The 11,990-nt window shown below is 53.3% G+C and overlaps 1 protein-coding gene across 8 annotated transcripts; it reads right to left on the bottom strand.

The window, feature by feature from the left end:
- Positions 1-425: 425 nt before the first annotated feature.
- On the bottom strand, positions 426-10,242 carry B4GALT7 (beta-1,4-galactosyltransferase 7). 8 transcript variants are annotated; one of them, XM_079917465.1, is made up of 7 exons: positions 9,969-10,242; positions 7,767-7,817; positions 5,945-6,307; positions 2,851-3,094; positions 2,079-2,162; positions 1,708-1,812; positions 426-1,185 (listed from the first exon to the last, which is right to left on the bottom strand). In XM_079917465.1, exons 1-7 carry the CDS (start codon positions 10,016-10,018, stop codon positions 1,030-1,032), a joined length of 1,053 nt encoding a protein of 350 aa, XP_079773591.1. In that variant the 5' UTR covers positions 10,019-10,242; the 3' UTR covers positions 426-1,029. The 8 variants fall into 8 exon arrangements, with proteins under 8 accessions (XP_079773591.1, XP_079773593.1, XP_079773592.1 ...); XM_079917467.1 differs by having other exon boundaries at positions 7,767-7,846; positions 9,969-10,241; XM_079917466.1 differs by having other exon boundaries at positions 2,851-3,076; positions 9,969-10,239.
- Positions 10,243-11,990: the final 1,748 nt, after the last annotated feature.

Here is an 11,990-nt window from a genome sequence, read left to right as displayed (position 1 = left end):
TAGTCTCCCCTCGTGCTGTGGGAATACTCGAGGGGTTCTCCTACTTCTCATCTTCCTCCCGCCTCAGAAACATGGTCTTCCCTCCCTGAGCCATGACCCAGTGAGTCTTTGCAGATGCAGCCTGCCTACCGTAAGTCCAGTCCTGCAATCTATTTCTGTCCATCTCAGTGAGGCAGGATGAAGCACCCCTTCCAGTCGGAGCCCACCAGAGCCTGGCAGTGGTCAGACTGTCCAGAAGGGCAGCAAAAGCCTGGAGTGCTGAGGGAGGGAGTAGGGACCTTGTGCCTTGGGGTTCTCTCCCACCTGCTTCCCCTGGCCTCGTCTTCCCTAGCCCTGCCCCAACTCCTTGCCAGCTTATAACTAAGAGAAGTGTCATCTTTTGCCCCATCCCCTTCCCCTCAGCCACAGGTGACAAACTGGTGGTTCAAAACACATTTGGTTTGGCTTACCATACTTGTTAAAAGTTTGAATTAGTTGCTATCATTTTTAAATTAACCAATTTCACTCAAGAATCCAGAATTCTACTTTCTTTTGAAAAATCAGAAGATCTGGCAACACCAGGCCCACACTCCTTCAGGGTGACAACCAGCTAGAGCTGGTCTCAGCTGCTCCCTTTCTGTGGGGCTCGCACACTGGTCTCTGCAGTTTTAACCCTCCTGATGGCCCTTGCCACCCGCATCAGTGGCCTGGCAGTCCAGGAGAAGGAACAAGATCTTGCAGATCTCAGCACACAAAGGAGGGTAGGGCAGGGCAAGCAGGAAGGCAGAGTGGAGAGTCTCAGTTGGAAACCATGTCCCAGCCTCTCTCCATCACTGTTTACTGCTGGCAGCGTCCCAGGCACCCTGCATGTGTCCTCTCCTGGCTCAAGCCTGCCTCTGGGGGCCGGGCTGCTGCAAACACGTGGCTTGCTGTCCACTGCTTCAGGCCACTCCACGTCCTATTGGAGCTGGGCCCAGGGCCTGAGGCTTTGTCCTGGGCTTGAGTAGCAGTATGGCCTGTAGGCACAGGCTTCCTTGCTGTCCAGCCAACTCAGCTGAATGTGCACCAGGGGGTGGCAGCCTTGTCACAGTCCAACATGATGTTGAGAACAGTGCAGGGGGCCCCGCCCACAGACAGGGCTGTACGGGAATCCACGCGGTACTTCACGGTGCTCAGGCCTCCCTCCCGGTCCACCCTGAACTGCTCCTGGGAAGGAAAGGGGGAGAGCATGTACTCAGGGCTTTGTGGATGCCAGCTGTCCACTGATCCCCCACGACCTTGTCATCAGAGGTCCTGTGATCCCCACAGAAGAGAGGGAAAAGGGAAGCTCAGAGATGGGAAGTCTCTCGCCCATGGCTACACATCCTCGTCAGCAGGGGTTTTCCAGTTGAACTAATCTGGCTCCTAGAGAAGAGGCTATTGAGGGATGGGGACTCCTGTATCCCAGGTCTGCCTAGGATGCTGGCACCTTCAGCTGAGTCCCATCCCCACTCCCCCCCACACACACAGCCTGCGTGGACCCTGAGGTCTCGGCTGACCCACAGAGCCCAGGGGCCATGGCAGCCACCAGAGGAGGGCATGGTGCCCAAGCAGAATGCCAACGACTGACCTGGGCCAAGCAGGGGAGGATGGGGCCACTTGGGCCCAAGGAGAACTTGATGAAATGCTTGAGCCTGGTGGTTCCCCATATACCACCTATCCATCCCCGATCAAGGGACCAGCCAGTACCTGTTTTTGAGCCGCGATGCGCTTCTGGTCCCTCTTCCTCCAGGCTGGGTCATGCAGGTGGCGAAATGTCTTGTACCCAGTTGTGATTCCCGAGGGGCGGAAAAGCTAAAGAGACCAAAGGAAGTTGGATCAGGCTGCCTCTCCTGGAGCCCTGGCCCTCACCACTAGTCCTCTGGGGTCCCACTGCCTGCCATAGCCCACAGGCAGGGGCCTGCATTCCCATTCTTCAGGAGAGGTGTGCTAGTCGGGGGCAGGGCTGGGATCAGAACCAGGGGTGCCATCTCCCAGCCCCAGGAACTTCATCTGAGGGCAGAGAGGAACCTCAGGGCAGCCATGATGGCTGAAGAGGTGGGGCGGCGGGGGAGCATTACCTGGAGCCCGGCTCCTTTGATGCGCCGGTAGAACTCGTCGTCCTCACGGCCCCAGCCCCAGAAGCGGTTGGACATCCCGTTGCACTGACACAAAGACAAGCAATGTCACTTGCCCCATCCTCCCAGGGTGCTCTTTGGTCTCCTACCACTTGGGAGTCCCTAGCCCAAGCTGGGCCAGGCCAGACCCCCTTTCCTCCTCCTCCCCAGCTTCCCACCCCACCACCCACTCCCACCCCCTACCACAGTGACTGATTCAGGGATAGACCTGTGACTCAAGCCAGGCCAATCAAGAGCCAGCATGGGGCAGCTGTGGGTCTCCTGTCTGGGCTGTTGGAAACGGGCAGCTCCATTTTCCACTGGACTTGGGCCTAGACGGATGCAGGTTGCAGCTACAACCACCACCTTGCATCCTGAACGTCTGAAAATAAAGCCAGTCTAGAGAAGGCAGAGCTGAGAGATGGAAGGTGAAATGGTGTCCTGGTGACATCATCTGAGAGGCTGGGCAAGACAGCCCCACCCAGACTTTTCCATTTTGAGAGGCAACGAACCCCAGGGCTTCTGAAGCCAGTTTGCCCAGGGGTTCTGTTGCTGTGGCAGAACCCTCCCTAACTGGCTTGTTTGGTCCTGCTCCTCTCATGCCTCTGGCTGCTCCTGGGCTCCCCAAGCAGGACCCTCCATCTGCTGGGCCCTAGAAATGCTGCTCCTCTTGCCACTGCCCCCATCCAGGTGGGTGCTCCCTGGCTCTCAGCAGAGTAGGTGCGCCAGGCCTCACCAGCTGGTAGTGCTGCTTGGAAAGCAGCAGGATGCCACCGACGTAGGTCTTGTAGTGGTAGAGTGGGTGGAGCTCCGGAGAGGCCACGTGGAAGGGCCCGGTCTCTGGGAAGCCATAGTCCAGCTCCTCATTGAGAGGGAGCAGGTCCACGTCGTGCATGGCGATGTAGTCTGTGCTGTTGCTGCTCTCCAGAAAGCCCGCGTTGATGAGTGCTGCCCGGTTGAACCTGTGCAGGGCACCGAGGCTGGGCCAGGGGCAGTGAGCTTGCTCTCCCCCAATCTCTGCATGAGAGCCCATCCTTCACAGCACCCACCCCCAGTACCCATGCTGCCCTCCAGCCTGACACTGACTTCATTGTGGGTCTTCCCAGCTGCACATCTGCCCCTCCACTTATCTCACAAATGTTTACTGAGACCCTATTATGTGCCAGAAACTATTCAGAGCACTGGAGATGCAGCAGTGAGAAATCAAAGCCCTCAAGGAGCTGACATTCTAATAAGAAGAGACAAAAATAAACAAGTAAGTAAATATGTAACAAGCCAGGGAGTGGTAAGTGCTGAGAATAGTAAAGCAGGGTGACGAGGATAAAGCATGCTGTGGGGTGGGGGTTGTCCTTTTAGAGGAGGTCGTCAGGGAGGGCCTGTGTAACAGGGTGACACGTGAGCAGAACCTGAAGGCCTGAGGGAATGAGCCCTATGGAAATCAGGGGAATAGGGCTCCGAGCAGAGAGAAGAGCAACTCCCAGGGCCCGAGGCAGGAGCAGATAGCAAGGTGGTGAAGCAGAGTGAGTGAGAGGTCTCAGGGAATGAGGTCAGAGGGTGACAGGCCCCTGAAGGACTTGAGCTTTGACCCTGGATGAGATGGGGAGCCACTGAAGGGCTTAGAGCAGAGGCATCATGTGCTGTGACTCAGCGTTTAATAGGATCACTCTAGTTGGGGTGTTGAGAAGAGACTGGAAGGTGAGGGGTGGAAGCAGGGAGACAGGTTGGGAGACTGTTACAATAATTTAGGCATGAGATGATGATGCCTTAACTCAGGGAGGTGGCCGTGGAGACGGTGAGAAGAGGGCAGATTCTAGATGCATTCTGCTGATGGACTAGACGTGTTGTGTGAGGGAAAAGGAGTTGAGGATGACCTGAAGGCTTTCTGGCCTGAGCAGCTGGGAGTGTGGAGTTTCCATTTCCTGAAATGAGGAAGGGGGCAGGAGAAGGTCAGGGACAGGTGGGAAATCAGGAATTCAGTTTTAATCATGTTAAGCTTGAGATGCCTCTTGAGACCACCAAACAGAGGGCTGCACAGGCAGCTGGCTGGATATATGGGTCTGGAGTTCAGGAGAGAGGTCTGGGCTGGGAATACAGACTTGGGAGTCATCAGGGTAGAAATGAGATTTGATGTCTTGAGACTAGATGAGATCCCCTGGGGAGCAACTGGAGCCAGAAAAGACGGTGCCCAAGCACTGACCCCCAAGGAACACCAAGGCTGAGAGATCAGGGGGATGAGGCAGAACCAGCAAAGGAGGTGGGGAGAGGTGGCCAGAGAGGAAAGAGAAGCAGAGCACTGTCCCAAAGGTCAAACTGAGGTGTTTTAAGAAGGAAGAAGTAATCCACTTGGCAAATGCTGCCGGGAAGTCGATAGGATGAAGATTGGGAACTGGGCTTTGGATTATCAAGGTGGGCTCATTGGTGATGTCAACAACAGCTGTTTCAATGTCATGATGAGGGTAAATGTCTGAGTGGAATAGGTTCAAGAGAGAGCGAGGGGGGAGAAAGGGAAGGAGTTTTGCTAGAAAGGGGAGCAAAGAAAAGAGGCAATAGATGTGGGCGATAGGGGATCAAGCGGGGTTCTCTTTTTTCTGTTTAGATGGGGGCTATTTCAGTATGTTTGTTGATTTGAATACTCCAGGAGGGGGGAAAATTGATCATGCAGGAGAGAAGAGAGCCAATGGCTGGAGTGATGTCCTTGAGTAGAAGAGCAGAAAAGGGACCCAGTGCCCGAGTAGGAGAGCTGGCCCTGGAGGGTCATCCTCGGGAAAGGCGGTGGGAAACTGAGGACACCTGCACAGAAGCTGTGAAAGGAGTCCGGGCGTGGGGACCTGGATTAGTTCTCTTCTAATTGATTCTGTTTTCTCAAATAGGAAGCAAAGTAATTGGCTGAAGGTGAAGATAGGGAGGAGTGAGGAGAGGAGCGGGTGTGCAAGGCTGCCGTGGAGGGGAGAGGCAGCAGACCAGAGGAATGAGAGCCCTCCTGGGCCAGAGCTCATTGTCAGGGAGATGAACAGTGTCTCCAGCTACATCCAGCTGCCAGGTGCAGGTGTGTAGCAGGCAGAGTCGAGTTTCATCCGGTGGGAGTTGTGCCAGGGAGAAAGTGGAAGGGAGTTGAGGTGCATGTGAGGGAGTGACTTTCACCAAGGACCATGGAATCCAAGTTAGATAAGGAGAAAGTAAGGACAAGGAGGATGGAGAACACTGGGAGGATCGTGGACTAAAGGGCCTGGCAGGGTCCAAGAATTGTTGGCTCCACGTCTCCCAGTGGGAGAGAGCTGGAGGGAAAGGAGGTGGGGGTGGAGTGTGAGATGCTTAGATTGTGATCATGGAGGGGAGCAGTTTTTGGTGAGGGCAAGGATTTTAGGTTAATGCCAGAACAAGTTAAGCCGTGGCTTTGACCCTCCCTTTCCCTAATCTCCGCAGCCAATCCACCAGCAAGCCCTGTCTGCGCTTCCTCCACATCACTTCTCTCCACCCCTTCTGCCACGCTGCCCGAGCCCCCATCAGCTCAGGTGACTGCAGTGACTGCCCAACAGATCTCCCTGCTTCCCCTCTTGTCCTGGTATGGCCCAGACACATACAGCAGCCATAGGGACCTTTGTGAAATGGAAACCAGATCAGGGGCCTCCCCAGCCCCAAACCCTCCCCCCAGATTCCTGTCACACCCAGTGAGAGGGGTCTAGCACCTCCCACCCTCTCACTGCTGCCCTGGCTGGCCTTTCATGGGCCTGGGCCACCTGGTACTGGATTGCTGTCGGGAAAGGTAGCAGGCCCCAAGAGACCAGGGCAGGCCCAGGTGAGTGGGTGCTGGCTCAGGAGGTGGTCCTTACCTGAAATGATCCACCTGGTTGAGCACATAGATGTGGTGCTGGATCTTCTTCCTGCTCAGGAAGCGGTGCATGTGGGGCACAAAGACCAGTAGCTCCTCGAAGCGTTCTCGAAAGGGCACCAGCACTGCCAGGCGGTGGGGACCCCATGATTCATCTTCTTCCCAGTGCTCAGGGGGTGGCTCTGGTGGGCAGGCCCGGGATGGGCCCGGGGTCTCCTGTCCTTGTCCCCTGGCTGCCCGGGCCACGTCCCCAGAGCAGCTGAGCTGCAGCCAGAGCAGGGAGAGGAAGCCCAGTAAGAGACAGGCAACAAAGAGGTGGAAGACGGAGCATTTCCGGGGGAGGCCGCTGGGGATCAGCCTGGACCTGGGACAAGAACAGGGAGCAGGTCAGAAGGGCAAGGCTGAGCCGAGGTCCTGCGACAGACCCCTTCTCTGGCTTCCCACAAGTAAGGCGCACGTGGCTGGTCTGCCCCAAGCGCCCGGGAATTAGTGCAGAAGCAACTTTAGTGCTTTTGTTCGTGCTGCCACCATGCATCAGAATTCTGCTTAGAGCCCTAGGCTCAGCCTGAGCCCCCCTACCTCCAGGAGGCCCTCCAAACACTCCCAGGTCTCGGAGCTGCCCCACTTCCTCGATGCTCTCTTACCTTCTGTGCCTGAGTCCCAGCCAGACCAAGAGCTGCTGAAGGGCAGAGACAAGACTCCTTGTCTTTTGCGCTTGCCCCTCCCCAAGACAATGGCTCATGTCCAGAGCTGGTGGCAGAAGCCCGCCTTAGAGACTCCACCCACTGCCTTCCACCTGCTCCCCTGCAGGTTCACCCTCATCAGAAAGCTTGGCTTCATCCTGTTTCTCAGACCAGAAAGCTCCCCAAACAGGGGCATATGCCTGTTTCAGCCCCAGTGAAAAGACCACTCTTTACTCTGAGAAGATTAGGTCTGCCCCCAAACCAATGTGAGGCCCAAACCAACAAAGGCAGTTTACTGAATGCATGTCAAAGCTTCAGTCCAGGGCAGCCCATGTGACAAGGGATGAGAGACAGAGAGGGAAGGAAAGACGAGGGCTGGGAACAGCACCCAGGCTCACTTCAGAAGCTGGAAAAACAGCGGAATATCTTAGACTTTGAGGTAGTGCTGGGAGAGACTGCCTTTCAGGTTATGAAATACAAAGAAATGGTGGAATTCACTTGGTTTCTTTGCCCCTCTCTCTGGAAGTTCCTGAGGGCAGTGAAGGAGGAACTAAGGAATCCAAGAAAATGGAAGCTTCCTCTATTCTAGAATAATCAGCAAAGCAATCTACTTTATAACCTCTGAGAGTCACCAATTAGCTACAGGTCATATAGATTCTACCTCCTAAGTGCCCTTTGATCCTTCCTCACCCACTGCCTGTCTTTTAGCCCAAGTCTCATCTGGTCCTTGCCCTGCTCAGACCCCTTCAATCTCATGGATGATCCTCCTGTTTATAAGATAATGGCCAAATTCCTTTGCCTGACAGTCAAACCCCTCTGTGGCCTGGTCCCATCTCCAGTTGCTCCCTGCTACTCACCCAGTGCTACACATTGGGCAACTCAGAGTTTCTCCACTCACCATATTCCTTCCTGCTCTAGCCCTCACACAGTCCACTGCTTCTGCCTAAAATGCCTTTCCTTATTTTATCTGCCTGGAAGCACCCCACTGATCCTTCAAGGCCAAACGCCAATGTCATGGCTAGCACTGCCACACCCCACCCCCACGTGCACACAAACGGAGATACATACTCCCTCCCTCCTTTGTGTTCCTATGGTATCTGGTACTGCCCTTTTTGAAGCACTTAAGAGTTTTGTAATCACCTGTGTCCGTGCTTGTCTTCTTCACAGGTCATCAGATTCACAGCTGTGGCTCTAGCACAAATCATACAGCAGAGGGCTTGCTAAATGAGTTAAAGGAAGGGTTCAAGCATTCAGGGCATGCTTGTCACACACTAAAGCCAGACCAACTCCTGCCTCTCTCTAGAGGAACAACTGCCAATCTGGTAGCCAGAAGGCCTGAAGCCAGGCTCAGGCCCCACACACAGCAGAGAGGGAGACTGATGGGACACCCTTGCAGGGCTTCTGACTTACCCCCCCTTGTCCTGTGGTGGGGGTTTCCGCGGGGGAGGAGCAGAGGCCAATACTCCTAGTGGCCTGGGAAGGCTGGAACCTCTACAGATTCTCCCTCTGGGTTCTTTCTTGGGGTAGGGTAGAGACTGGGGAGATGGACATGGGGAAACATCCCACCTTCAGGGGAAGAAGCAGTGACAATTATCCAGGGGTATGGCATGGATTGGGCACTCCATGCACTTTCATGTGCTGGTCCCTCGGTCCAGCTTTCCCTTCCTACCAGGATCACGTCCCCATGGGCACTCTCTTCCTGTGCTGCAAGGGCCCAATCACTGAACAACTGAATTCAGAGCTGAAATCCCAGTTCCTCAGGACAGCGGACACTGAGAAGTTGCTTCTGGTGCCACCTGCTGGCAAACTCCAGATCTGCAGTCTCAGCTGCTACCAGGCCCAGGCCATCGTTGTTTCTGGGGTGGGGAGGCAGACCAGATGAGGTTTTCTCTCATTCATCAATCTGTGTCCAAGGCTAGTAAGATTCAAACCCAGACAGGCTGTTTCCAGAGCCAGCACTCTTTAATTGCTACATTATCTGCATCTGTTGCATGCATCTCTGTACCCCTGTGTCAAAAGCATGAAATGATACAAGTTTTGTGGGATCATGGTTGTGTTCCAAAAGTTTATGGAAAGGAATTAGGAAATGGAAATTCTCCTCCATAACCTTCCCCTTCTTCCCTCACACAAAGCTTAGTGATACAGGTTTGAATACTCAGCTGCTCTGGTTACAGCACCTCCAAACTGCTAAAGTAACTGGAAGAAAACTGGCACCTTCTTTATGCCAAGCACAGTGTCAACAGTTTTATATATGTGATCTCCTTTAATCCTCATACAGACCTGCAGAGTAGATATTATGATCCCTGTTTCAGAGATGGAAAAGCTGAGGAGAAAGATTAAGTATGCTTCTGGTCACATGGCTATTAAAGAGGATTCCTGTCCAGGCCTAAATCCACAGTCCAGGCTTTCTACTATATTTCTGTCTTCTTACTTCAGCACCAAGTCTGAAAAATTCCCAACGATAAAGAGTTGTGCCCACTATATTCCAAAGCCTTTTGGTACCTGGCAAACTTAACAGAGAAAAGGGAAAGAGGTTTCATTCACTAGGTGTAGATCCACTATCAAATGTTCTGGGTGAGAAGAGTTTTGGGGGTACATCTCAAGACTGAAGTGTGGGAGCCCTTTCCAATCTAAACGGCCAACTAGCTCTCCCCCACCCCCCACCCCCATTCTGCTCTAGTGGTAATCACTAGCTAAGGTCTGGGTCAACCTCACACCTAACACATGGGGCAGGCCACATTCAAGTACAGCTGCACCGGAAATGAACTAATGTTACGCTGAGAGTACCTAGTCCCGGCGAGGCAGTGGCCAGCCAGGCAGAGCATAGAGCTTCTGTCTGGTGTATTCTTCTGGGCGATCTGCAGAGAAGGGGGAAGCACGAGGGAGGGAGGGAGGGTAGCGTCTGAGGCTACAGGGTTGTAATGGGGGAGGCAGAGATCAGAGAGACGGAAGACAGACCCTCTGAAACCAGGGACAGACAGAAAGACAGAGATCCACTGAGAGAGGTCAACGGAGTCAGAGACCGGCATGAAAATAGAGGCCAGTGGAGAAACACAGAGACCCATAATGAGAGAGACTCGCATAGAGGGACAGAAACTCACAAAGGGAAGTCAATGGAGAAATACAGACCTGCTGAGTGACGGAGACTGGTAGAGACGGAGACCCACATAGAGACAAACAGAGACCCAAATACAGAGAGAGACCCACAAGGAGAACCACAGACCCTCAGAGAGCCCCGCAGAGACGAAGACGCGACGGCCTCGGGCTCCTAGATTCCGCGGGGCGGCCCGGAAAGGATCGGCACCCGGGAGGACGGGGCCCGGGCCGGCCGCCGCCGCTCACCTGCCGTCCTCCCAGGGCAGCTGTGCCGTTTTCCTCCGGGAGGGGAACATCGTCGGGGGAGGCGGCGGCTCATGGGGCTCGAGCTCCCAGCCGGGCCGGCCCGGCCTCCCCGGCCTACGCGGCGCCTCCGCCTCCCGCCCCGCCCAAGCCCGTCCGCCCCGCCCCTCGGTCCACAGGGTCCGCTGCTCCGGCCGCGCCGTCTGCTCCCCGGAGCTGCGGCGTCAAAGGTTCCGCATCCACAGGAACACGTGAGCGCTCCAAACGCCTGAACTGCTAACTGCTTTCCGGGGGCCGCTGAACATCCCGAGAAATTGAGGCCCCGGAGAGGGCTTAAGTCAGTGGGCTTGGACTGGATTTATAGACTCCAGACTTCCAAACCAGCGCTCTGGGATAATCTGCATCTTCCTCCTCTTCCCAAGGGAAGGCGTCCAAGTAGTCCTGCCGTCAACCCAAGTGCATTCTTTCTCCGCAGCGAGCTTGGAGGGCGGCAGGGCCAAGCTCAGGGCTCAGTCTTGCGTTCAGCCTGATACCTCAAGTGACACCCCAAGTAGTAGTTAGGAGACAGGCACTAAAGGCAGATTGGCTGGATTTGAAACCTGACTCTGCCAGTTCGGCTGTGTTTTGGGGAACAGCCTGCTTCTGTTTCCTCATCTGAGAATATAAATGGTTCCTGATTTATATGGTTGCTGTGAGGATTTAAAGGAGAAAATGCAAAAACTTGGTACAGTGATGGGCACAATAGTCAACGCTATACAAATGGCAGCTATCATCCAGGAGAGGAGTACTTTGGTGGAGCTGAGAACTGAAGGGAATAAGATTGACTTCCCATATCTGCCCTGTCACCGTGAGAACTTAGGCCCCGTGAGAACTTAGGGCCAGCTTCCTACCTGGGAAAAGAGAGTGGCAAAGTTATTAGACTTGATCTCCTGTTCTTCCAGGCACATTTTAAGTTTCCTAATAAATAACATCCATTGAGTTCTTACTATGTGCCAGTCATTTTTCTAAATTCTTTACTACTGTTATCTCGATCTGTCCTTATGAGTATTGTACTTATTATGCCCACTTTAAAGATGAGGGAACTGAAGCACAGAGAGGTAATTCAGAATGTAAGCCCAGGTAGTTTGGTTGCACAATCTATGGTCTCAACCACTCTGCTTCTGAGAGGACTTCACTATAGTAGGTAGGAAATTAATCATTCCCAGGAGCCCCCTTTCACCCATCATACAACCCACCAGTCCCCTTACTGCTAAGCTCTCCCAGGGCAGCGTACCTTATACCAGAACCTCGAAAAATCCAGCCTAGATTTGGCTGATGACAAAGTCAAGGCTGACCCCTGCAGAGACAGTCAGGTAAGGCCAAAGATGGAAAATGGGAGATGGGCCTGACCTGGAAAGCACAAGCCCATCTTAAGGGGATAGCTCCCATTCAGTCCAGCTAATTGTTGTCGCATCAGGATGAAGCCCCACTAGTATCAGATCTAAGTCAGGTTTCATGTAAAAATCCAAATTAACTTATTTTAAACTGTGACATCCACAATCATGTTGATAATTAGTACCCTTAATATGATGGGATGAGAATGGCACTTTCCTTTTGTGGTCTTTCAAAAACCCAGGACCCCAGTCTAATCATGAGAAAAACATCAGACCAATTGCAATTGAGGGAAATCTACAAAATGCCTGACGAGTATCCCTGAAAACTGTCAAGGTAATAAAGGAGGAAAGTCTGAGAAACTGTCACAGCCAAGAGGAGCCCAAGGAGACAACTAAATGTAACAATGGTATCTTCTAGATGGGCTCCTGGAACAAAAAAGACACTATGTAACAACTAAGGAAATCTGCATAAAGCATGGACTATCACTATTGATTCATTCATTTTAACATTAACAAATATACCATACTACTGCATGATGTAAACTATCTTCACAATTTTTCTGCAATTCTAAAGCTGTTCTTAAAAGGTTTTTTTTTCCCCTAAATGTGGAGGTCTAAGTGGCAATATGAGCTCAGACTACATTCTCCTGAC

Source organism: Stenella coeruleoalba (genome assembly GCF_951394435.1).
Source record: "Stenella coeruleoalba genome assembly, chromosome: 3".
Taxonomy (NCBI): domain Eukaryota; kingdom Metazoa; phylum Chordata; class Mammalia; order Artiodactyla; family Delphinidae; genus Stenella; species Stenella coeruleoalba.
Note: the sequence above shows the minus strand (reverse complement) of the source record. Positions and strands in the feature narration are given on the sequence as shown.

What these genes read in the sequence shown, in the direction of transcription:
- B4GALT7 (XM_079917465.1), bottom strand. Translation starts at nt 10,018, where the DNA reads ATGTTCCCCTCCCGGAGGAAAACGGCACAGCTGCCCTGGGAGGACGGC. An exon ending in CCAAGCAGCACTACCAGCTG is followed by an intron (nt 2,163 to 2,850) that starts GTGAGGCCTGGC and finishes TCTTTGTGTCAG; the next exon opens with TGCAACGGGATGTCCAACCG. An exon ending in GCATCGCGGCTCAAAAACAG is followed by an intron (nt 1,186 to 1,707) that starts GTACTGGCTGGT and finishes TTTCCTTCCCAG; the next exon opens with GAGCAGTTCAGGGTGGACCG.